Below are 25,114 nucleotides of genomic sequence, written 5' to 3' on the forward strand. Positions count from 1 at the left end.
ATGGGTGCTCATCTGCTTGTGGTCCTTGGCCCAGGGAACATGCCTGGCCATGACCTGGGCCAGGGCAAATGAAGCTCTTCCAGCAGGTCTTTGTTTGAGGCCGGGACCAGGAACAACGAGGGCCCCTCCTCTGGCCGTGATACCATACTGCGAACCTCTACCCTGTGATGATCGACTGTAGGATGGGGGTAGAATAAGGGCTATGCAGCCTCTTGTGTGTTTTATGATATTAGGGCTTGTGACTGTTTTACCGGGGTTTTTACTTGGTTTTATGTAACCTGCCACGAGTCCACAGAGAGTGGCGGGATATAAACTGAAAAAATAAATAAAATAAAATAAATCCTTCTCATTTCAGGTCTTCCTTTTTTCCTGCTGCCTTCAACTTTCCCTAACGTTCTGATTTTTCCAATGACTCTGGTCTTCTCATAACATGACCAAAGTTCCAGAGCCTCCAGCTATTCTTGCACCTAGGGAGACTTCAAGCTTGAGTTGACCTAGAACCCACTTCTTTGTCTTTTAGCAGTCCATGAGAACATACATCACAGACATTTCTAAATTGAGCAAAAGGGCTACAGTGCTAAGGCTTCACCCATGAATAATGGAAGATCACTTTTCACATCTTGCCGGATGAGTTCTCAATGAAAGCCACTGGAAGTGGTGACGGCAGCTTTCAGTGATTAATTTTTTGTTTAAAAGGCCTTTTCACAAGTAATTTGGTGAAGTCAGCCTTGAAGGGCTGTTGTTAAGCTGTTTTAGCAGCTGAGCTGTACCTGTGTGCTCATTAGTGACAACTAATAGTCAATCTATGATTGCATTGGAAAATTCCCAAGCACATGGCTGGGGATTCCTTTGCTTAAGGTGGACTCCCGTCCATTTCCTCTTTCTTCAAGAAAAGCAGATCAGTATGTTCCGGAGCAACGAACAGACTCCATTAGGCTCTCTGCTTTTTCTCCATCTGTGTAGGCATGTAGTCTGCTTGAGCCAGCCATAGGGGCTTGCAAAAGTCTGTTGATAATCTGGCTAGCATTGAATGGAAAACATTATGTGATAGAACAGGGGTAAGCAGCCTTCTGGGCTAGGGATGAACGTTTCAGTGTGGTTTGGTCACCTCGGTGATCACCGAAGCCTAAAGCAGTCAGTGTCACGGAGGGGAGGGGCGCGTTTTTACTACCGGAAGCGGCTTACAATCACATACCTTTCCTCTTCCCACAACAGATAGCCTAGGTGAGGCTGAGAGAGCTCAGAGAGAAACTGCTTTGTGAGACCAGCTCTATCAGGACTGTGACTAGCCCAGTGTGGCTGCATTTGGAGGAGTGGGGAATCAAACCCAGTTCTCCGGATTAGAGGCCGCCGCTCCTAACTACGACACCAAGCCGGCTACAAAATAAAACCGAGACTTTTCTGCAAGACTCATCTTCTTTATTCCAAAAATAAATATTTTTTCTTTTAGTCAAGTGATTTCAAATGCCATCGTGTAATCAAACAAGGGGAGGGGGGAAATTCACTTCTTTGGAAGCTGCGGAGAGCTGAACAGACACAAAGCTCACGGACACCGCCAACCACGTCGCTGATCGTTTGAAGCGGACCGATACAAACCGGGAGAGCAAAGAGATCCCCTCTTGCAACCGGGAGCTATGAAAGGAAATCTCCCCCCTCCCCCGAGTGGAAGTCGAAAAGGCACATGAGTGGGACCAGAAAACGCATATTTTTTTTGCCTAGGAGCAAGTACGTTTTACACTATATTCCAAGAGAAAGAGGGAGAGAGACTGTGGAGCTTGGATCAAGTCAGAGACAGAAGATTAAAAAAAGAAGATTCCTTTGTCAAAGAATAGTTAGTGACTGGGGGATTGGAAGAGGTTTTTTTTCCTCTTCTTGGTTTTCTTTTTTGGCTTCTGACAGGGCAGCAGGTGAGCGGGAAGGCCGAACGTGACAGAATTCGAAAATGGCATCATTCGGTAGTGTTTGGGCGGGTCGCCACGTAAACGAACACCACGATCAAGAGCACGACCACGGCCAGAGTCGGGAGCACCACGGTCGTCACTTGCTGACGCGCTTCTTGCATCGCCTGCTTTCTCTCTTTCTTATCTTTGGAGGTCTCTTTCTTGGGTTTCCCTTTCAGCTGTCTCATTCTGAGGCGTCGGGCCTGTCCTCAAGCCAAGCTGGGGGGGAGGAGGAGGAAAAGAAGCCAAGTGGAGTCCGGTCCGATGTAATCCAGGCAGGCCTCGCCAAGCCAAGGGAGAACTCTGCGTTCAGGAGAGAAGGCCCTGCAAAACAGGAAATCCCAAATAAAAATGATTCTCAGGGGGCACCGAGGCAATCGTTCAACAAGTAGTTGTAACAGCCAGCTTGGTGTAGTTAGGAGTGCAGACTTCTAATCTGGCGAGCCTGGTTTGATTCTGCATTCCCCCACATGCAGCCAGATGGGTGACCTTGGGCTCGCTACGGTGCTGATAAAGCTGTTCTGAATGAGCAGGAATATCAGGGCTCTCTCAGCCACACCTCTCTCACAGGGGGTTTGTTGTGGGGAGAGGAAAGGGAAGGTGATTGGAAGCCACTTTGAGACTCCTTCGGGTAGAGAAAAGCGGCATATAAGAACCAACTCTTTTTCAGTAATATCAGGGCTCTCTCAGCCTCACCTCCCTCACAGGATGTCTGTTGTGGGGAGAGGAAAGGAAAGGCGACTGTAAGCCGCTTTGAGACTCCTTTGGGTAGAGAAAAGCGGCATATAAGAACCAATTCTTTTTCTTCAGTAACATCAGGGCTCTCTCAGCCTCCCCTCCCTCACAGGGTGTCTGTTGTGGGGAGAGGAAAGGGAAGGCGACTGTAAGCCGCTTTGAGCCTCCTTCAGGTAGAGAAAAGTGGCATATAAGAACCAACTCTTCTTCTTCTTCAGTAATATCAGGGCTCTCTCAGCCTCACCTCCCTCACAGGGTGTCTGTTGTGGGGAGAGGAAAGGGAAGGCGAATGTAAGCCACTTTGAGACTCCTTCAGGTAGAGAAAAGCAGCATATAAGAACCAACTCTTCTTCTTCTTCAGTAATATCAGGGCTCTCTCAGGTCCTTGTGCGGAATGGCCCTTATTAACGGCCTACTGTGTACCCAGGAATTGTTGGTTCCCCTTCAGAGTTAGGTGGTGTTGGTTTTCTTTCCATGTAACCTTTTCCGTAATTCTGAGGTAAAAAATTTTTCTTAGAAGTCAAGGTCGCATGTGTCTGCGCTGCATTATGCCACTGCACTTCATTTACTCTGCTAAACACTTTTTAAAAAACGAAGGAGCGCACAGAGGGTCTTGGAACGCCACCGCAGGGGGGAAAAGGATCCCTGCCTCGTCTCCCAAGTCCTTCCGCCGTGCCAAAACAGGACGGGAAGAGGAGCTATTTACTCGCTTATTTTCTATTCCGCATGCACAGAATACCCCACGTGGAGTTGGAAACCTGGACCCAAGTTTTTAAAAACATGAATGTGTCATTTAGGCCTCCCATTTGTGAAGAACAGGGGATTTTGCCAGGTCTCCTCCTCATGCACGACTGGGAAAATCCTCTCCTTGTGAAAGCCCCTTCTTGCACAGTGATTAAAGACCCAAGAGCTCCTTTTCCCTTTGTCTGCGGTCCCCCTGCTCGGCGGGGAGGGTGCTCCTGTGTGCTTGTGGGATGTGAATACCTCCAAGACCCACCATCCAGAAGCAAAGCTCAAGGGCCACAAAACCTTCTTAGAAAACAGACAGCCGCTCCGGTACTCCGGGTAGGGGGAAAATTACAGCAGTTCATCACCCCCTCGACGTTTCTTCCAAGGCCGCCCGGCTTGCCACGGCTGAATTAAAACCTGTTGAGGCAGGGGCGCCGTAAATCCCAGGCAGCCGGGCAAACAAGATAACACAGTTAAAGACTTAATGGCAATAATGAGAATTAAGTATTCTGTCTACAGAGAGCCCCGGCTGCCGTCTCCGGTTACAAGGATTCCCAACAAGAGGCCTATGGCTTCCTGCTGAGGCACAAGGCCAACGGGCAGGCGGAGAGAGAGTACATCTTGTCGTTGTGTGCAGACACATTGTGCATGCATTATCCGGGCAAAGACGTCTGGGGAGCAGGGGGGCTTCCAGCAGACCCCGTTGCACGCTTGCCGGGCAAGGGAAGGGGTGTGGGGGCTCAGGCTTAAACAGAGGGCTCCACACTCAAACTGCACGGGTGTTTGGAATCACGTGTGGACACACGCATCGATACATAGCTGTGCAGCGCACAATCCCCAGAGGCCCGTGAGCTGAAGCAGGGAAGGATGAACAACAGTCCTCAGGAATAGCTAACTTCTGATTCGCAGATGCTTTGAAATTCGGCAGACTTGGGTTTTTGTACCCCGCTTTTTTAATTACCGGAAGGAGTCTCAAAGCTGCTTACCATCGCCTTCCCTTCCTCTCCCTGCAACAGATGCCCTGTGAGGGAGGAGGCCCTGAGAGAGCTCTGAGAGAACTGTGACTGGCCCAAGGTCCCTTGGCTGGCTGCATGTGGAGGGGGGCAAGGAATCAAACCCGGTTCTCCAGAACAGAGGCCACCACTTGCCCCGGAGGGACAGAACCGGTCCAGTGGGATGAAATTAATTCAAAAGAAATTCTGTCTAGACCTCCAGAAGAAGTTCCTGACAGAGTGGTTTCTCTTAAAGCACATAGTATTATGACATCCGGGTGGCAGGGAATGCCAATCACCACTTTGGGGTCAGAAGGCAAATTTCCTCCAGGCCAGATTAACCCGGGATTCTGCGGGTTTTTGGAGGGGGGCATCATCTGGGCATCGGATTGGGGTTACTGTGGTGGACAGATAGTTGTGAATTTCCTGCATCCTGCAGGGTTGGACTAGATGACCCTGGAGGCCCCTTCCAGCTCTATGAATCTATGGGACGGAGCCTTCTCACCAATAGCCCCTGTGCTTTGGAATAAGCGCCCATCAATTCATCTCCAATGCCAGCTTTGAGAAAATAAAAACAAGCCACGCTTTTTTCAGTCAGACTCTGCCGATATTCTGGCTTTAAGTGCTTTCCACTGTTGCCGGCCAAATTAGGATTTCCTGCTTTTCTCTGAATGATTTAAGATGTGTTGTCTTTCCTGTTTGGTGTAGTGGTTAGGAATGTGGACTTCTAATCTGGTGAGCCGGGTTCGAATCTGCACTTCCCCACATGTAGCCAGCTGGGTGACCTTGAGCTCGCCACAGCACTGATAAAGCTGTTCTGACCGGGCAGTGATATCAGGGCTCTCTCAGCCTCACCCACCCCACAGTCTGTTGTGGGGAGAGGAATGGGAAGGCGACTGTAAGCCGCTTTGAGCCTCCTTCGGGTAGGGAGAAGCGGCATATAAGAACCAACTCTTCATCTTCTTCTGTCCCCCAAGACCCATGTTATTGTTGGCAGTGGAAGAGCAGCAGCACTTTTTAAAAGAAAGAAGAAAGAATGACAGGGGAGGGAGAGGATGAGCAGAGGAGCCTGTGTGAAAACCCCATGGAAACAAAAACAAGGCAGACTGCCCGGCATAACTAGCCGTGCTGTTACCTGGCCGCTCTCGTAACTCCCCTCAAGCAGAAGAAGAAGAAGAAAAGGATATTCCTTTCATCCTGAGAGAGATGAGCTCAGCCACATCCCAGGGTTCCTCTTTCTGGAGCAGTTGAGAGGAAAACAGACTGAACCTTCACTTCAAGAGGTGAGGAATTCAAAAGGACCCGGTTTGGCCTTGCCGCTGGCAACCAAGTAAGGAGATCAAACATCTGAAAACTACCGTGCACCAAATCAGGCCATTGTTTCAAGCGTCTCAACAACTGGCAGCAGCTCATACTGAGGCAGCTTTCCCCACCACCCATGGACTGATCCTGGGGCCACCCATGACAATGGTCCCCATTCGTAGTCCGGGCCCGGCATATCTGAGGGACTGCCTCTACAAGTATGACCCCCCCTCAAGAGCGTTGTGCTCTGCTGGTTCCAGCAGGCTGGTGGTTCCTGACCCACAAGAGGTGTGCCTGGCCTCGACCAGGGGCAGAGGCTTTTCGGTCCTGGCCTCTACCTGGTGGAATGAGCTCCCAGAGGAGATACAGGCCCTGTTGGAGCTTATTCAGTTCCACAGAGCCTGTAAAACGGGGCTCTTCCACCAGGCATTTGGTTGAGGCCAGGCCACCAGGAACATCTAAGAACCCCCCTCTCCCGTAAGATCACTCTCTCCTGTGCCATCTAGTTCTGGCAACTAATAGGAGGGAGTGTATGGGACACTGCTTTTAGAGTTTTTGTAGAATGTATGGATTTGTTTTAACTGTGTTATTTTATCTGATGATAGACACTGCCCCAAGATGGCTTGGCCAAGTGGGGCAGACCTATACATCCAATTACAAATAAGCAGTATGCCCAGCAATGCGTTTCATGGCAGACATTTGCTTCTCATTCATTCATTCATTCATTCATTCATTCATTCATTCATTCATTCATTCATTCATTCATTCATTCATTCATCCATCCATCCATCCATCCATCCATCCATCCATCCATCCATCCATCCATCCATCCATCCATCCATCCATCCATCCATCCATCCATCCATCCATCCACTCATTGTTTGATTTGTAAACTGCCCCTCTCCACATGCAGGCTCACGGTGTTTTACATCCATCAATAAAAACATTCATAAACAAATTAAAACATCCTAAAAATGAAGAACTGCCAGATAAAGCACCCCCCCATGCCTTTTCAGTCTCACCTGCAGAAATTGGCTATAGGCCAGGTGCATACGCCCAGACTCAAAGGAGGGGGGAGACCCTTGAGAGGAGAAGAAGGAGGCCCCCATAATCTTAGTCCACCATGGCCTCAACCATGAACATCTGGAGAGTCACAATTTGGCCATTCCTAGTCTAATTGATCATGTGATCCCAAGACTGCAATCTGATTAGAATAGGAACTTGGGAAAGTATTCAGAATTGTAATGCTTATGGCTCCTGGCGTATACACTCTACTCCTGCAACCTAGAGCTCTGTTACTTGCTCAGTTATGGAATCCCAATGTACAGAAATGTTCCCTCCTTCACACAGCTTAAAACTGTATAATTTTTATCTCAAGAGTTCTGCATGCTTATTTGACGTTTTGAAGTATTTATTCTCCAGCTTTAATCAAAGTTCTTTAGCAGTATTTCTACTAGCCGCTAGAGGGCTCTCCTTATAACCTATGGAGGTAAGGTGAGGAGGGGGATCATCTTTAATAGCATGCAATACTTTCTGAATCTCCAGTGTACACAGAACTCTTGATTTCCAGATTTGTTAGAGTTGGTCATTTAATTTTGGACTTGAAGGAGGGAGTCAGCATTTCTACTTCCAGGACCTTACTTCTGGGGCAGGAAGGAATTGTCTCTCTTGCAGGTGGCCAATTTAAATTCTCCTTTCTCTGCTGATGCACACATTTCCCTTTCCTTGGCATAAATCAAACAAAAGGGATAGCTTCCTGCTGTCTTGCTTCAAAGTGGGATCTAGAAAATTCTTTCTTTCAAATCCTGTATGTTTTGGAAAAAATATATCCCCCTTAATAATAATAATTAAAAAAGAGGTTGATTCCTATCAAATATATTCTGCTCCCTGTTGCCAACAAGCTAAAACACAAACAACTGCTTCTTAAGAGTATTCTGGGCCCATAACCTTACACGTTGGATATTTAGCAGAGTACATGAAACGCAGTGGAACAACGCAGACAGGTGTGCATTTGACTTCTACAAACAAAATTACTTTTTTGTAAGGATTACATGAAAAACGACAACAGTTTAGCTTACCTTTCTATTTCTGATCTACTCTGTCTTGTTCCTTTGTTCCCTCATTACTAAAACCTCCTCCTTTTTGGTGGGAAGAATCTAGACCTAATTGGTTTTATGCTAAATTTGGTACTATTAGCTTACAGAAACTTCAACTTAACCTTTTAATGACTGAAGAAATGATACCTGCAAACCCCAACAAATACCTGGAAATTTTAAATGCGGTGCCTGGGGAGGATCTCAGCTGAATATAATGCTATACAGCCCACCCTCTAACGCAGCTATGTTCTCCAGGGGAGAAAACATTTTCTGTATATCAGCTGTAAGAGTGGAAGATCCCCAGGTTCCAACTAGAGGTTGGCAACCTTACACCCAAGGCAGATACCAAAGATCACCATTATGTCAGGGAGAGCGGTTTTGTGTCTCTCCTCGGTATCAGAACAGAAATATTCCAGGAACACCCCCATTTTCACCTGTAGAGGGTATGAAACGGACACAGCAGCACAAAGCAGCCTCCACAACTTATTTTAATTGTTGATAGCGTGTCTTTTCATTATAAGTCACTTTTGGGAACCATTAGGACCGAAACATGGTCCACAGGGAAATGAACAAAAATAAGATAGTTGAGGAGGTCATGGCTGGTGGGGAGTGGGGGAAAGAGAAGTACCTTCTGATCCTGTCAGGGTTCTAGAAGATTCTGTGCTGTGGTAAGACGAGCGACAGCCATGAAGCGCTGACAGTTCCCTGGCACACAACTCGGGAGGGTTTAAATCAGGGGTAGTCAAACTGCGGCCCTCCAGATGTCCATGGACTACAATTCCCATGAGCCCCTGCCAGCAAATGCTGGCAGGGGCTTCTGGGAATTGTAGTCCACGGACATCTGGAGGGCTGCAGTTTGACTACCCCTCTTTTAAATGCTGCTTAATCAAGTGTTGTGTTCTTCCGGTGGGAAGCAGGCACATCGTCTTCCCTTTTTGGCTCCGTAAAAGGAGGAAATTTGGAATCAAGGCATTATTTTTTGCCGCACGTGACGGCATGTTCTCAATACTAGCACGTGCCTGCCAAGCAAACAGAAACTGAATCCACCAGCAGAGAAACATGGCAAGTTACCGGGGATTTGGGGAGGGGGGGGGTTTACAGCAAGCTCGTTCACACTTTTTATTATAAAGAAAACCAACAACAACAACTCAGGCCATCTTGACAGCTGGCTCCAAAGCAAACTAAATTGCTAAGATTTAGAGAAGGATGAAACACAGGAATTCTTCTACCCAAAGAGACAGATTCTGAAAGAATCTTCCACTGTTCCCTCCCAAGCAGCAGCATGAAGCCGATCTCTGCATAGTCCCCTCTGTGTTCCTCCTAATGTCGCCAAGACCCCAATTTTGTGGTTGATTACAGTCCGTTGCAATATTAGTGTGATTAACCAACAATTTATGGAAACGCATTGCTTAGAGAAGAATAAAAGAAACCTCCTACACCAGAGACTCTCCATGATATATAACACTGTAATAGGCCTGTTAAGTAATCCATTAAAAATAGTTGTAACAAAAAATTAAATCCACATATATGCTATCTAAATAGCCAATGACAGTTTTGTGTGTGCTGATGCCGCTTCCTGTGTACACAAAAGTGATGTCACTGCTGGTGACATCTGTTCCACATAATATATTTCTGGTAAGGCCTTGGAGGAGGAGCTGGTCTCATGGCTTAAGTGCCACTCAGTGCTTAACACCCAATCTGGGTTGCTTTCCTGCCCCTGAGTGCCTCCTCCTCCAATTGGCTTGCCTGTCTGTCCAGCAGCCAGCCAATCACCTTCCGTCCCCCACCCCTGACCACCCTCTCCTCCTTCCACTTCCCTCTGAGGCTCAGAGGCTGCAGATCCCTGCTGCATGAGAGCTGCCCCTGCCGCTGAGTTCCCTTCCTGGGGGGGCCTCCAGCCTGCAGCCTTTCCTGGCGGGAGGGAATCTTACACAGTTCTTCCACCACCACCCAATCTATCACCTGTTGTATTCCTAAATGCAACAGGCTTGGCCCCTTGTCCTTACATAATTGATGAGAACCCCCAGTCCAATTAGCCCCACCCTCCCCTTTGCCAGGCTCTGCCCAGTGACCCTATATGTTTGGATAAACATCCACAGAAGAGGACCAGCCAAGTTCCAGGCCATGGTAGAAAATTGTTAGCCCTGCAAGCGGGTTGGGGTGGGGGGCATGCCACGAGACCTGACCAAAGAAACAGTTTCAAGTTTTGGAAAAAAGTCAAAAGTGAATGCTCGGCTGGCAGGAAAAACCTTTCTGAGTTTCAGGCTGGGACCCGACACCGCCAAGTGTGCTGGCCAAGGGAAAGAGTGTCCAAGCCTGTCCAAGGGAAAGAGTTTTAGAACAAACCTGGGCCCATTCCGCACACAAAGGATAATGCACTTTCAATGTGCTTTGGCAGCTGGATTTTCCTGTGCGGAACAGGAAAATCCACTTCTAAAGTGCATTATCTATTGTGTGCAGAATAGGCCCTGGAGACTGCAAACGGTCTCTCCCAAAGGATGCCACACTTTATACCGCGAACTTCCCTGCCGGGGAATGCCGCCCTCTTCTCACAGAACGGCCAACGACGACACAAGAGCTCTGCCCATGAAGAGCAGACATTACAATACAGAAAGCCTCACTTATGTCCTCCGGAGTGGATGCTTTGATAATCAAATGCGAAATGAGACAACTCTGCCTTGCAATTATCTCCCCCCACCCAGCTTCTCTGCCCTTTAAAACACAACTCATTTCTCCCAGGGAATGGAAACAACTAGACTGCAGCAGCCAGGGAGATCTCGTCCTTGCCGTCGCAAATAGATACAGCTTCTATTTTCTCCCCCAGCTCCGAGCAGGACTTGGGGGTCCTGCTGGGATTTCCCCCAATGCTTTGCCAGAATCTCCAGACCAAGTCCTTGCTCAACTCCCCACTAGCCAACACGTCCCCTCCCCAAGATACTGCCTGAAAGGTAAATGTGTGTCAAGCAGGTGGCTTGTATGCTAAGACCCCCGAAGAATCCTCACGCTCATTCATCGGGAAGCTGAGGATAGCTGAAGATCTACTCTTAGTAATGAGAACAACTGAAGAGTTCAAAGACAGGAGTCCTTGCGCACAAGTCTACTCCATCCATCAGAACGAAGACAAGTAACATGCTAACAGGAGACTTTCCATTAAAAGGCCCTCCAAGGCCTGGGCCCCGTGTACCTGAGAGAGCGTACCTGAGAGAGGAAAGGGAGGGGGGGAGACCGAAAGCAAACGTTCCCGTGTACCTGAGAGAGGAAAGGGAGGGGGGGGGAGACTGAAAGCAAACGTTCCCTCCACAATTACCAGCCAATTTGAGTGAGCGAAAGCCACACAAGATGACAGGTAGACAAGCACGCTGGGTATTCTGCTGCAAAGCCATCATTAACTGCCTGGAGACCGAGAAAGGTAATTGTTTACAGCCTCTTCCAAATAAATATTCTGGCCTGGAACTTAATTATGGTAAGTTAATTATATACACTTGCTGGCAGCTGAAATATTGCTGGGGGGAAAAGAGTGCAACAAGGAACCGCGAGAGCTGCACGGGTGACAACGCCCGGATATGCCTCCCAAAACTATTCCCAAAAAGTTATTTGTAGTATTTAGCGCCCACGTACGGGATCTGAACACAGAAGGAGGGGCTGGTCCACAGGGTGGCCGAGGTTAGAGAGAAGAGAGGAGGAGAGCTGTTTATTTTATACCCCGCTTTTCACTTTTCACTTTTCCTTCCTCTCCCCACAACAGACACCCTGTGAGATGGATGAGGCTGAGAAAGCCTTGATATTACTGAAGAAGAGCTGGTTCTTATACGCTGCTTTTCTCTACCTGAAGGAGACTCAAAGCGGCTTACATAGAATCATAGAATCATAGAGTTGGAAAGGGCCACACAGGCCATCTAGTCCAACCCCCTGCTCAATGCAGGATCAGCCCTAAGCATCCTAAAGCATCCAAGAAAAGTGTGCATCCAACCTTTGCTTGAAGACTGCCAGTGAGGGGGAGCTCACCACCTCCTTAGGCAGCCTATTCCACTGCTGAACTACTCTGACTGTGAAAATTCTTTTCCTGATATCTAGCCTATATTGTTGTACTTGTAGTTTAAATCCATTACATTCGCCTTCCCTTCTTCTCCCCACAACAGAGACCCTGTGAGGCAGGCAGAGATGAGAGAGCTCTAAGAGAACTGAGACTGGCATATGGAGGAGGAGTGGGGAATCGAACCAGCTGAAGGAACGTTTTACAGGAACTCCCCAAAAGACAAATAAGTGGTTTCTAGACCAAAGCAAGCCTGAGCTCTCCCAGGGAGCTAAAATGACTCGACAGGAAGAGACAATCATGCCAGGAAAAGTGGAAGGGAGCAGGAAAAGAGGAAGACCTGACATGAAAACGACTAACTCCATCAAGGAAGCCCCGGCTGTCGGTTTGCCAGACCAGAGCAAGGCTGCTAACCGTAAGTCCGCCCTAAATCCGTGGAGACACGGCAGATTGTATACTAAATTAAAATTAACAAATAAGACATTTCGGAGGTCATTCATTCACAGGGTTGTTGTGACTTGACCGCTGTTCACAAACACACTCACACACACACACACACACTTATTCTGTTTGCCCGAGTAGCCTTTTTCCCATTTAAGAACTGCTTAAGAGTTAGAGGAAGCCTTCAGAGTGGGCTGAGCAAGGCAGGGAAGAATAACACTTACCTCTAGTTTCCAAAGAGAAGGCAAAGTTCTTCTCTGTGTTAATTTGCCACCAACCAGGGAGAGGTCACACCGCCCGGGAGGTATTCCCACTGGCACAGGTGAGAGGCCGGATGCTGAAAGCAAAAGAAAAACAGACAAATAACCAAACAGACCAATAATTTGGCCCGCATACAGGGCTAGGTACTCGCAAACTATCCATGTAAACCAACGGGCGGAAATCACGGTAAACCTTCTCCCACCTCTGATGTTGTGCCAAAAGATCTAATTACCACAGAAATATATAGATAGAAAAAACATTATTTTGCAAAGACTGCATTAAACTCATCTCACATAGACAAAACCCAACGCACAAGAAGTTGCTTATGGGCATCTGTCCCTCGACATCCCTGTAGCGACCTGCGAATCCGAGGGCTGGCTCTCTGGACACGTGCTCCAGATGTGGAAGCCACGAGTGGTGCTTTGATGTGATTGTCCATGCCACGCGGAAAGCGCAAAGCATTGCATTGTACATCCACATAAGGGCAGTGACTGGCACTAATCGTGGTTAAATCAAGCTCTGAAGTCAGATGATCTAAGCCATACTGCCAACTCTGGTTTAAAAACTAGCCGTGGTTAGCAGATGTAATGCAGTAAGTAACCAAGGGTAACACGGGGAGATATTCATGTGGAAAAGGGGGAAGGGGGCAGAAGGAAGAAGAAGAAGAGTTGGTTCTTATATGCTGCTTTTCCCTACCCGAAGGAGGCTCAAAGCGGCTTACAGTCGCCTTCCCATTCCTTTCCCCACAACAGACACCCTGTGGGGTGGGTGAGGCTGAGAGAGCCCTGATATCACTGCTCGGTCAGAACAGTTTTATCAGTGCCGTGGCGAGCCCAAGGTCACCCAGCTGGCTGCATGTGGGGGAGCGCAGAATCGAACCCGGCATGCCAGATTAGAAGTCCGCACTCCTAACCACTACACCAAACTGGCTCTCAGTTTGGAAGCCCCTATGGCAGGGATGGCCATGCTGGAAGGGGCTCATAGACATCTGGAGAAGCACAATTCAGCCACCCCTGCCCTAGGAAATTCCCAATCTTTTAAGAACAGTTAGGGGACTGCTAACATTGGAGGGTGAAGTACCTAGCAACACAATATCCTATCTAGAATAAAGACTCGTTTTCTTTTCCTCCGGTGGCTGAAGACAAATTTTCTGGCATCTTGCGGAAGTTTCTAGCAGCCCATTACGTGCGATTGAAGTATTACGATCCATTCCCCAGTTCTATATTTTCAAGGGTAAAAAGCTTTTAGTGATATGCAAGGTAATTCCGGGCGTATTAGGAGAGCACATGAAATTGCTATCCTTCAGATGGGAGAAAGGTATTTTCCCCTCCTGCCAAATTACAGGCCTAAATCAAAATTGACCCACCATTAGGAAAACATCACTTTTTACAGTAAAAGCGGCTTTGAGGGTTTCTGTGATTTCCAATTGCATTGGGGGACGGGGGGTGGGGGTGGGAATCATCTCCGCATTCTGCCAGAATGACAGAGGTAAAAAAAGTAAAATAAAAGCCATTTCGATGAGGTTTTAATAATCCTAAACCTCTCTAGGCTGCTTCACTGGTGACTTTTCCTCTCTGTCGGGACAAGGGTGGAGGAAGAAAGCCAGGCAGGTCGTCAGATGAAGACAACTGCATATACAATAACCCGAATCAGGACCCTAACTGAACTCCCACAACTTCGCAGGGCCTGCAAAAGGGGAGCTCCACCACCAGGCATTTGCCTGAGACCGACCAAACCCAAATAGAATCACAGAATCATATAGTTGGAAGGGGCCATACAGGCCATCTAGTCCAACCCCCTGCTCAACGCAGGATCAGCCCAAAACATCCTAAAGCTTTGGGTCCCCCTCAGACATCCCCTCCATGGCCTGAACCAGTCTGACCTCTCTGGGGGGCTTAGCTAAGTTACCATTCCTGTTATATTGTTGTTGTTTAAGACCACTGAAATTGTTTCATTCAGAACCACTGTTAGATTATTGTTGATGTATTTGACTATGTTATAGGTCGTTCCATGTATCCTCCCCGCCTCCTGCCCCCGTGATGTTATATGTAAACTGCCCTGAGCTGTAGGGAAGGGCGGCATAAAAATCTAATAACTAAAAATTTAATATCTAAAAACAAAAGGGGGAAGGTTAAAGAAAACTCTTCCTTCTATGCATGACCCAAGGCAAACTGAGGCTGCACAGCCTAGAGATTTGCATTGTATGGATGGAGCTATCACATGGTGTAGGGTTTTTAACCTGGATCTTCCTTGCCCTTCTCTGAATCCATCCATGACATCACAGTGCTCTCTATGATCCTTCAATGATGTAAACACAAAACAATTCGAAAAGATATTTAGCACCAATAGGGTCAAGGTGGACGGGTCGCAGAGGCATACAATGACAGAAATATAACCTTATTAAAAGAGTACTATGCTCGCTTAAGAAAAGAGCCTCTTGTGGCGCAGAGTGGTAAGGCAGCAGACATGCAGTCTGAAAGCTCTTCCCATGAGGCTGGGAGTTCGATCCCAACAGCCGGCTCAAGGTTGACTCAGCCTTCCATCCATCCGAGGTTGGTAAAATGAGTACCCAGCTTGCTGGGGGGTAAGCAGTAATGACTGGGGAAGGCACTGGAAAACCACCCCGTATTGAGTCTGCCATGAAAATGCTGGAGTATGTCACCTCAAGGGTCAGACATGACCCGGTGCTTGCACAGGGGATACCTTTACCTATGCTCGCTTAGCAATAAGCCTGACCTTTCCCCTCAAAAGACTCAAAACCGAAGTTATTTTCTACCTTGTTGATTATGCTGCGAAAATACCTAGCAAGTCCGGCGGAAGACATCGATCCGGTTACCTCGTCTCGAATCCCTTAATTGTTGCCAAAATACGGTTGGCAATCGGAATGCTATTAAACTGCTATTAAAGCGATCACCCGTCACGGAATCAATGAAGCAGCTTTGCCACTGTAAGTTGGCACCGAAGGAAAATGCATGTTAATTTTCAAAACTCAATACCTATCACAAATGCTCAGAGCGTGCAAGAACAGCTGGGGGAAGGCTGGAGATTAATCTGGGGAACCGCCTGCAACTTCCACGAGGTGTTCTATCATCTCAGCAATGCTTGGATTTATGAAATGCAAGCTGTAGGAAGGCTTTCTTTTAAAATACATTCAAAAGGAAGACGACCAAACACTATTTGGATGCTACCGCAGCAATTAAGAAGAAACAAAACAAAAAGCTCCCAGGGCTGCTTCAGACACCGGTTGCCTTGGATATTGCTCCTGTAACACATGGCACAGCAGTGTGTGTGATAGAGCCAGTTGCTGCAGGATGCACACACATAAGGGCAAACCAAGAAGGCCAGACTCCAGGTCGGACCTGGGCAGCCCCTGGAATTCCAGCTCATCTCCAGGGGACAAGTTCCCCTGGAGAAAATGGATGCTTCGGAAGAGTGGACTCTAGGGCCTTGTACCCCACTGGGTTCTCCATCTTTGGAAATTTTAAAGCAGAGGCTGATTCTGTGAAGGTTCAAGGGGGTGGCAGGTTACAGTAGGTGAGTGTCTTGCATAGTGCAGGGGGTTGGACTAGATGACCTAGCAGGTCCCTTCCAACTCTATGATTCTATGGCTCTATGGACAAGGACCTCAGCTGAGGGCAGTAGTCTGGCTAAGTTCCTTCCCCTCCTGTTGGGAAGAAGCAAACAGAATGCCTTCCATTTATCCTACCTGCCAGCCCCCTTTACAGCCCCTTGGAGTTTTATGGGGCACATCTCAGTCCCTTGGAATTTCACAGGGCCACTGCTTAGAACCTACTGTGGTTTTCCTGCCTCTCTCAGTCTTCAACCTCCCTATTGTGCAGGAAAGCCCTCTTAGTGTAGTGCCAGCTTGGTGTGATGGTCAAGACCGGTGGCCTCTAATGTGGCAAGTCGGATTTGATTCCTCGCTCCTCCACATGCAGCCAGCTGGGTGACCTTGGGATAGTCCCAGCCCTGATAGTGCTGTTCTCACAGAGCAGTAACTTCAGGAGTCTCTCAGCCCCACCTACCTCACAGGGTGTCTGCTGTGGGAAAGAAAAGGTGATTGTAAGCTGTTTTGAGACTCCTTAAAGGTAAAGGTATCCCCTGTGCAAGCACCGAGTCATGTCTGACCCTTGGGGTGACGACTCAATACGGGGTGGCTTGCCAGTGCCTTCCCCAGTCATTACCGTTTACCCCCCAGCAAGCTGGGTACTCATTTTACCGACCTCAGAAGGATGGAAGGCTGAGTCAACCTTCAGCTGGCTACTGGGATCGAACTCCCAGCCTCATGGGCAGAGCTTTCAGGCTGCATGTCTGCTGCCTTACCACTCTGCGCCACAAGAGGCTCCTTAAGGTAGTGAAAAATGGGAGATAAAAAATCAACTCTTCTTCTAACCTCCTTCCCCTGTTTTCTCATCAACCACGCAAGAGCCCGTCTGAAAAGAACAGAAGCCGCAGTATATGACACAGCATCCAGGAGGGCATGCACGCCTTTTCTGAACAGATATATGTGCAGAAAAACTAGTCAGTGCAAAAAAGCCCCGAGGGATCATAGAATGAGCCAAAAAATGCTGTTCTCTTTGAGATCAGGCCTACTGGGAGCTCCTTAACAAGACACTTAGAAATGGCAGAACCAGCCAAAGGGCTCTGCTAGGTCACCCGTAAATGGGCTTCTAAGAAGCTCCAATTTGAAATTTGTTATTCGGCGGTGACTTCATCTTCTTTGAAGTGCTGCATTAAAACCCCCCCGAAGGACACCTTGTTCTATACGGATGCCACCGTACAATTTGTGGAGTCAGTTAAAAAAAATAAAGCAACCTGTTTTTAAAAATCAGTTTTTGCACAGCACAATGGGTGAACTTTGGGGCCACAGAAGGCCCCAGAATATAAGCTGGTAGCCACGGGGCAGAGAGGGGAATGCCACTCTGTTATTTACACACACCGCAATTATTAAATCCCGCTACGGCAGGTCGCATGACAGGCAGGAAACAGTTTGATTGTGCAATAGCTCAAACCTTTCTCTTTTCAATCTGCCACCGTTTGTCAGGATTCCTTTGAAAGCAGTACAGTTAACTTAATGGCCCATTTGTTTGCTTGTTTTAGCGACAGCAGCAAAGAAACAAACACACCCTGCACTTGATATAAAACATGCATATATTTGAAAACCATGGATCACAGATGGCTGTAGAAAGATGGGTGTAACCTATGAGGATTTCTAAGAGGAATTCTCAAGGATCTGGAGCTTCGGCTCCCGAAATGTCGTAACCTGAAAAAAGGTTTGATCTCCAAGATGCTGCTAGATTCAAATCTGTCCCACTGCAGGCAAAGACGAGTAAGACAAAGGCAAGGAAGGGGAAGAGGAAGAAGACAAAGAGGAAAAGGAGGAGGAAGAGGAGGAAGGAGTTTATACAACGTAGTTTTCTCTACCCGAAGGAGTCTCAAAGTGGCTTATAGTCGCCTTCCTTTCCTCTCCCCGCAACAGACACGCTGTGAGGTCAGTGTGGCTGAGAGCTCTGAGAGAACTGCTCCATGAGAGCAGCTCTAACAGGATGGTGACTAGTTCAAGGTCACCCAGCTGGCTGCATGCCGAGGAGTGGGGAATCAAACCCAGTCCTCCAGATTAGAGGTCGCTACTCTTATCCACAACACAGCTACCAGAGGGGAGGGGGGAATGCAAAGAAACAGCACTTTACTTTGAATGCGTGATCAGAGCCTTCACCCATAATTTTTTCCCGCAGCCCGCTTTGATAAGGGCCGGGTCAAGACAATCACAGACCGAGTGGTATTCGTGTGTGGACTGCAGGATGGCTGCTTGTTGGTGATGTGACCAAATATGGTTATGTGGACCAGCCTCTCACCCCCCCCCATGACCAATGATGGGCCTGGAGGGGTTGTAAGGGGGAGGAGCCCCAGTCACAAAAATCCTTACTGGCTGAGGCTTGTCACATGTTGTACCGGCTGTCGAGAGAGGTAACTACTCTCGTTTTAAGTTGACTGCATTGGGGGAGGTGGCAGGGGGCAACGGACCGGCAGAAGCCCCAGCCCTGTTTCCAGCCCAGCGGAGTAGGCTGCCAGGCTGTTTCTGGTGTGGGAGATTAAGGCAATGGACTGTGATGTCACATCTACTGGGAATGTCTGGGTGAAGAAGAAGAAAAAGAAGAAAAAGAAGAAAAAGAAGAAAAAGAAGAAAAAGAAGAAAAAGAAGAAAAAGAAAAAGGGAAAAAGAAAAAAAGAAAAAAGAAGAAGAAGAAGAAGAAGTTGGTTCTTATATGCCGCTTTTCCCTCCGAAGGAGGCTCAAAGCGGCTTACAGTCACCTTCCCTTTCCTCTCCCCACAACAGACACCCTGTGGGGTGGGTGAGGCTGAGAGAGGCTGTATCAGGGAGCTAGTTTCACAGGGTAGCCATACTGGTCTGCAGCAGAACAGCTAAATCCAGTCCAGTAGCCCCTTAGAACCCATAAGATTTCCAGGGTATAACCTTTGAGAGTCAAAGCTCATCCCCCCCCCCCAATCTTGTTTATACCTGGTGTGTTCAGGCTTTATTTATATCAAGACTTATATACTGCACCGTCTGCCATCAGAGCAGAGTGCAAAGTGGTACCCAACATATTTGCCATCCTGCTGCTGGCTTCAGGAGACCGGCTTCCACATGCTCCTTCCCCCATCTGCCATTTCTGCTCCTGGCACCAACCACATCCCAGCTCCAAAGCAGACGGAGGGAACCGAGGAACGCTGCCATTTGCCATCCCTTGACCGCCAACATGGCTGATCCATTCCTACCCGCGCTGGGAGAAGGCCCCTGGTTTCTTCCGTCGTGCTGATTTTAATGTAATTTGGTTCGCAATTTTGCATGAAATTTTGATTTGTTAAGCCTCCCAGAGCATGCTGGAGGGGAGGCAGGCCATAAAACCTAACGTGCCCGGTACAACACAAAGGCAGCAAGAAAAACTGCGACGATAAAGTCGCTTGAAAGAAATATCTATCACGGATTCCTCCGAGGAGCTCGGGAGGGGGAATGTACCAAAAAAATCCCCACCCGGGGCTGGCTTCAGCTTACCGTAAGGTAGGGCAGCTTTGGAAGGGCCCACTGCTACCTTGCTACCCTCCGTCCCATCTGCAGAGGCAGCCTGGTGCTGCTAACAAAAGCGTGTCTAGGAGGGGAATGAATGGCAACAGGATTGTCAGAAGCAGGATTCTCAATTGCAAATTCTGCTCAATATGTGTTGAGGAAGGGGGTGTACAAACACTGGGAAGGCTGGCCAATGCACAAGAGGGTGGGAGACAAATAGAATAGAATCCTAGAGTGGGAAGGGGCTATCCAGGCTATCCAGGCCAACTCCTTGCTCCATGGAAGATAGGCCTCCAGCATCCAGGATAAGTATCTGTCCAGCCTCTGCTTGAAGACTGCCAGTGAGGGGGAGCTCACCACCTCCTGAAGAAGCCCATTCCACCACTGAACTACTCTTGACTGTGGAATTCTTTCCCAATATCTAGCCAGCATCGTTCTATATGTAGTTTATACCCATTACTGCAGATCCTTCTCCTCTGCTACCAACAGGAACCTTTCCCTGCCTTCCTCCAAGAGAAAACCTTCCAAATACTTAAAGACAGAAATCATGCCCCCTCTCAACCTCCTCTTCTCCAGGCTCAACATTCTTAGGCCAATTAGCCTTTAAAGCGGGAGGGATGGGGAGAACACAGGCAGATGGGCAGGGAGGTACAAGTTGGGGGCACAGGGGTGGAGAGGAATGGGGGCTTCTAGGGTCTCTTCACCCAGGGCCCACCAAAACCTGGCATTAGCTGTAACACCCCCCCCCCCTGCTTATTCACCTCACCACGGCCTAAAAACGTCGAACTCTCAAAATCAGATTGCGTCCAAGTGCAGCCTCGCGAAAACAACAATAAAAATTGCAGCAGTCCAGCCAAACTGAATTGAAAGTTCCAGCTGACTTACAGAAGTAGAGATGCAAGGAGGTAGCCGGGTTGGCGTGAAGCAACAGAACAAAATTCGAGTCCAGCGGCACCTTCAAGACCGACAAAGTTTAATTCTGGGGATAAAATTAATCCGGAAAGACAGCTTGGTGTACTGGTTAAAGAGCAGCGGACTCTGATCTGAAGAACCAAGTCTGATATCCCACCCCTAAACATGCAGCCAGCTTGATGGCCTTGGGTTAGTCACAGTTCTTATAGCTGTTCTCGCAGAGCAGTTCTCTCAGAGCTCTCTCAGCCCAATCTGCCTCACTGTTGTGGGGAAGGAAGGGAAAGCTGTTCATAAACAGTTTGGGACTTCCTCGGTTGGTGAAAATGGGGTATAAAATCCCAGCTCCTCCTCTTCTGGATCCTTTCAGACATCTCAATTCCAATCTAGCTTCTTTCTTCCATCTCCTCAGAAACAACTTTGGGCGAACACCCCCACTGGTGTCTCATTCCAGCTCAAACAAGCTGAGCTCTCTTCGCCTTTACCTTTCCCCCCTCCCAATTCTGCTTTTGCTAGGAGCACATTTAAATTACCTCGAAGTGCGCGGTAATTTTTTTTCGTGTTTCCATTCCTACGCAAGTCTCGTAAAAAGCACCCCTCAGTAAGTGGTTTCTGTTCCGCTGCTTTCCATTTACGAGACCTCAAAGACCAACCGGAGGCCGGGAAGCATCTTTCTTGGCTTAGCGTCTTGCAAACCCCCACTCTTAAGTTATGGCCGTCTCGACAACAGCGCCAAAAATACAACCCTCTTTCAATGTTGACTGTAATGCTGAAGGCGAGATCCGCTTTGCGAATTGGTTCGCAGAAGATGGGTGGGGAAACGCTCCTTCACGCCAACACCCAAAGACACCTCCAGCCTCTGCCGTACAACAGGGCGTCTTGAGAGACAGACAGACAGACAGACTAACCTCCAAGCAGCTTCGACCTGAGATCCTGACTTCTATCTTGGCCCTTGAGAGACTCATCACAGACACTGTCCGCTCTCTGTAGCAGAGCCACAGGTGCTAGGTGGTTGCTGGGGGGTCTGTTACTGGGAACAGAACCTCCGGACGGAACGCATGAGATGCCAGCACCACTTCAACCAATCAGTTCCCAGGATGGAAACCAGGATAGCTTCCTGCTCTCTCATCCAAGCACTGGCCAGGTTCAACCCTGCTTACCTTCCAAGATCTGCAGACTGAAACAGCCCATGTCATCCAGCATAGGGTTAAATCATAGAATCATAGAGTTGGAAGGGGCCATACAGGCCATCTAGTCCAACCCCCTGCTCAACGCAGGATCAGCCCTAAGCATCCTAAAGCATCCAAGAAAAGTGTGTATCCAACCTTTGCTTGAAGGCTGCCAGTGAGGGGGAGCTCACCACCTCCTTAGGCAGCCTATTCCACTTCTGAATTACTCTGACTGTGAAATATTTTTTTCCTGATATCTAGCCTATATCGCTGTACTTGTAGTTTAAACCCATTACTGCGTGTCCTCTCCTCTGCAGCCAACGGAAACAGCATCCTGCCCTCCTCCAAGTGACAACCTTTCAAATACTTAAAGAGGGCTATCATGTCCCCTCTCAACCTCCTTTTCTCCAGGCTGAACATTCCCAAGTCCCTCAACCTATCTTCATAGGGCTTGGTCCCTTGGCCCCAGATCATCCTCGTCGCTCTCCTCTGTACCCTTTCAATTTTATGTACCCTGCTCTCTTTCTAAAGTCATCTGAGCTAGCGGCTGTGACCACTTTCCGAGCAAAGACTATCTGGGCGATAACGCAACGACAAACGTCAAGTGAACCCTCGTGGGTGCAAAACCGCTAGCACTCTGGAATTGTGTTTTGATGAAAATAATTTATTTGAAAACCACACACACAAGAAAGCCACAACATTCTTGCTCTGGCGGCAGTTCTTGTCTCCCAGCCAGGAAGCTTTTAGAGTTGGACGGCACGGAATCTATTCTAAGCCTGTTTACCGCTGCGGCCTAGACACAAACTGCGCGGAAATGTTTCTCTCTCGACTGGCAAACCACAACGCTGCGTTGATAGCAGCTTGGATGCTGAGCGACTTGAAATGGCAAACGGTTGCTCTTCCTACCCCCTCCGTAAATTAGGAGTGGAATATTACTCATTCAATTCATAGTACTTGTGCGGCCCTGGGAGAAACTGGAGCCGTTCCAAAAGCTGGCGAACATTGGTTAATATACATGTAAATGCTTTATTTTTTCTCCGAGTAGGCAATTTTGTAAAATGAAACAGCAAATTAGAGACAAGCCTAGATTTCCTCTCCGCTTGATGTCTGCCTTTGACGCAGAGTTGCTGAAAACCCCGGCTCCGTCCCTGGCCCCTCTGCGCAAAACCCCCCATTGATTCAACAGGGAAAAGTCACGGCTGCCTTTGATAGAAAAACAATTTTATTGTGGAAACATGAAAGCGTTGGCTATAAATATTAATCAAGGGAACTCTTTTGGCGGTTAAAAGGAGGACAAGCTTATTTTGGGCTCCTGCGGGGACTTCAGCTGCCCTGGCGTATATAGATGAGGTTTTTTAATAGCGGGATGTCAGCATTCCAAATTGAGGTGCTTTTCGGCACAACAGCCTAAAGATTTAGAAATCGACATTTGAAGGAAACTAAAGGATTTCGGCAGGGGGGAGGGGGCTTGCAGCTAGCCTGGTTACCTTGGGTCAGTCACAGTTCTCTCAGAGCTCCCAGCCTCACCTGCCTCATAGGGTGTGGGGAGAGGAAAGGGAAGGCGATTCTAAGCCGCTTTGAGACTCCTTCGGGTAGAGAAAAGCGGCATATAAGAACCAACTCTTCTTCTTCTTCAGTAATATCAGGGCTCTCTCAGCTTCATCCACCTCACAGGGTGTCTGTTGTGGGGAGAGGGAAGGGAAGGCGATTGTAAGCCACTTTGAGACTCCTTCAGGTAGAGAAAAGCGGCATATAAGACCCAACTCTTCTTCTTCTTCAGTAATCTCAGGGCTCTCTCAGCCTCATCCACCTCACAGGGTGTCTGTTGTGGGGAAAGGGAAGGGAAGGCAATTGGAAGCCACTTTGAGACTCCTTCAGGCAGTGAAAAGCAGGGTATAAAATTCAAGTCTTCTTCATGTTTTTGCCTTCAAGTGGCTCTGCCATCCAAATCCTCTTTCATTCTTAAGTGATTATCCTGTCTTGCCAGGGTATAAAACAACAGCTCTTCTTTTTAGCTAAGCCAAGCCCCTGATCTTCCAAATGTCACAAGTGAAGTTCCCATACAGATATTCTGACTTTAAGATAAGATGAAAGCCACTATATTATGTTATTAAGGAGGTTGATGGGTTTTATTGGGATTTTATTCTGTTTTATGTGTCCCGCCATGAGTCCATGGAGAGTGGTGGGATATAAATTTAAACAATGAATGAATGAATGAATGAATGAATGAATGGTGGCTTTTAAAAGACAGGTCTATCAATGAAAATAGATGTCTATTTAATTAATTAATTAATTAATTAATTAAATATATTATTTAGATTTGTTAAACGTTTATTGGGTGATAATGACCATATATGGTCATTGACTCGCTCTCCCCTCCCAAAATGGCCAACGATTGGCCTGGAGGGGTGGGAAGGGGAGGGGCCCTGGGTGGGCGTGTCCACAGCTCAGCTTCCCAACCAGATTCTGCATAATTGCACCATTTCTGGGGTTCTCAAAGCCTGAAGAATGTTCCAGCGGGTTTCACAACCGCAAAAAAGTTGAGAAAGGGCTGCTCCAAAGACTTCTGAAAAATGCACTTAGAAAGAATGCAAAGCGAATGAAAGAAGACTGGCCGGAATCCAAATCATTTATTGGAAACCAGCAGTGGGGGAGTGGAAAGTGTTTAACAACCAACGACGGCAGCTGCAGTCAAAATCCCTCTCTATCACGCAAGATGCGGGGAAGGAGGAAATGGAAGGAAAGCCGGAAACCACAAGATACACGAATGAGTGGGCCGTAATGAGAGCTAAAAGGGTCAAAACGGGATACGCGTAGCATGAAAAATTCTCTCTTTATCCGCTTTCTGCGCCCAACAGTTAATTTTATAATTTTGCTCGCATGTCCTCCTTGTGTTTGCATGTGTAAAGTGCTGGCAAAGTCAAGCCAACTCATGGAAGACCTAACACGAAATAGTTTTACTCCGTCAAAAAGCCACCACCTTCTGTTTGCAAGACTCAGGCAGGGCTGCTAGGGATAGGACATTAATTCACAGGGTCGCCAAAAGCCCGAGGTGACCTCATGGCACAAGAAGCATGCATCTGCCCTGACTCGGCAGGGGTGAAAATGACACTGGGTGACATGTTTCAGCGGGGAAATGGCACAAGACTAAAAAAGGCAAATGGGATTTGGGGCTGTATCAAAGGGAGCATAGTGTTCAGATCAGGTGATGGTAGCGCTTTACTCTGCTCTGGCAGGACCTCACTTGGAGTCCTGTGTTCAGTTTTGGGCACCACAACTGAAGAAGGACGTAGACAAACTACAGCGCCTCCAGAGGAGGGCAACGAAAATGGTGAAGGGTTTGGAGACCAAGATGTACGAGGAAAGGTTGGGGGAGCTTGGCCTGTTTAGCCTGGAGAGGAGACGACTGAGAGGTGATACGATAGCTATCTTCAAGTATTT

General features: G+C 48.0%; 1 protein-coding gene across 4 annotated transcripts in view; it reads right to left on the bottom strand.

Annotated features, from left to right (window-relative positions):
• SMCO4 (single-pass membrane protein with coiled-coil domains 4) overlaps positions 1 to 25,114 on the bottom strand; it is a 65,101-nt gene that overhangs the window by 14,820 nt on the left and 25,167 nt on the right. For 2 of the 4 annotated variants that reach the window (XM_077341442.1, XM_077341444.1), the window contains exons 2-3: positions 12,493 to 12,605; positions 1,398 to 2,264 (exon numbers count right to left, since the gene is read on the bottom strand). In XM_077341442.1, coding sequence (XP_077197557.1) covers positions 12,531 to 12,605 — 75 coding nt within the window. In that variant the 3' untranslated portion in view covers positions 1,398 to 2,264; positions 12,493 to 12,530. Of the gene's footprint in view, positions 1 to 1,397; positions 2,265 to 12,492; positions 12,606 to 25,114 lie in introns of those variants that run through there. The other 2 variants (XR_013231704.1, XM_077341443.1) reach the window with 1 other exon arrangement.

The sequence above is a fragment of the Paroedura picta genome, chromosome 6 (genome assembly GCF_049243985.1).
Source record: "Paroedura picta isolate Pp20150507F chromosome 6, Ppicta_v3.0, whole genome shotgun sequence".
Taxonomy (NCBI): Eukaryota; Metazoa; Chordata; class Lepidosauria; order Squamata; family Gekkonidae; genus Paroedura; species Paroedura picta.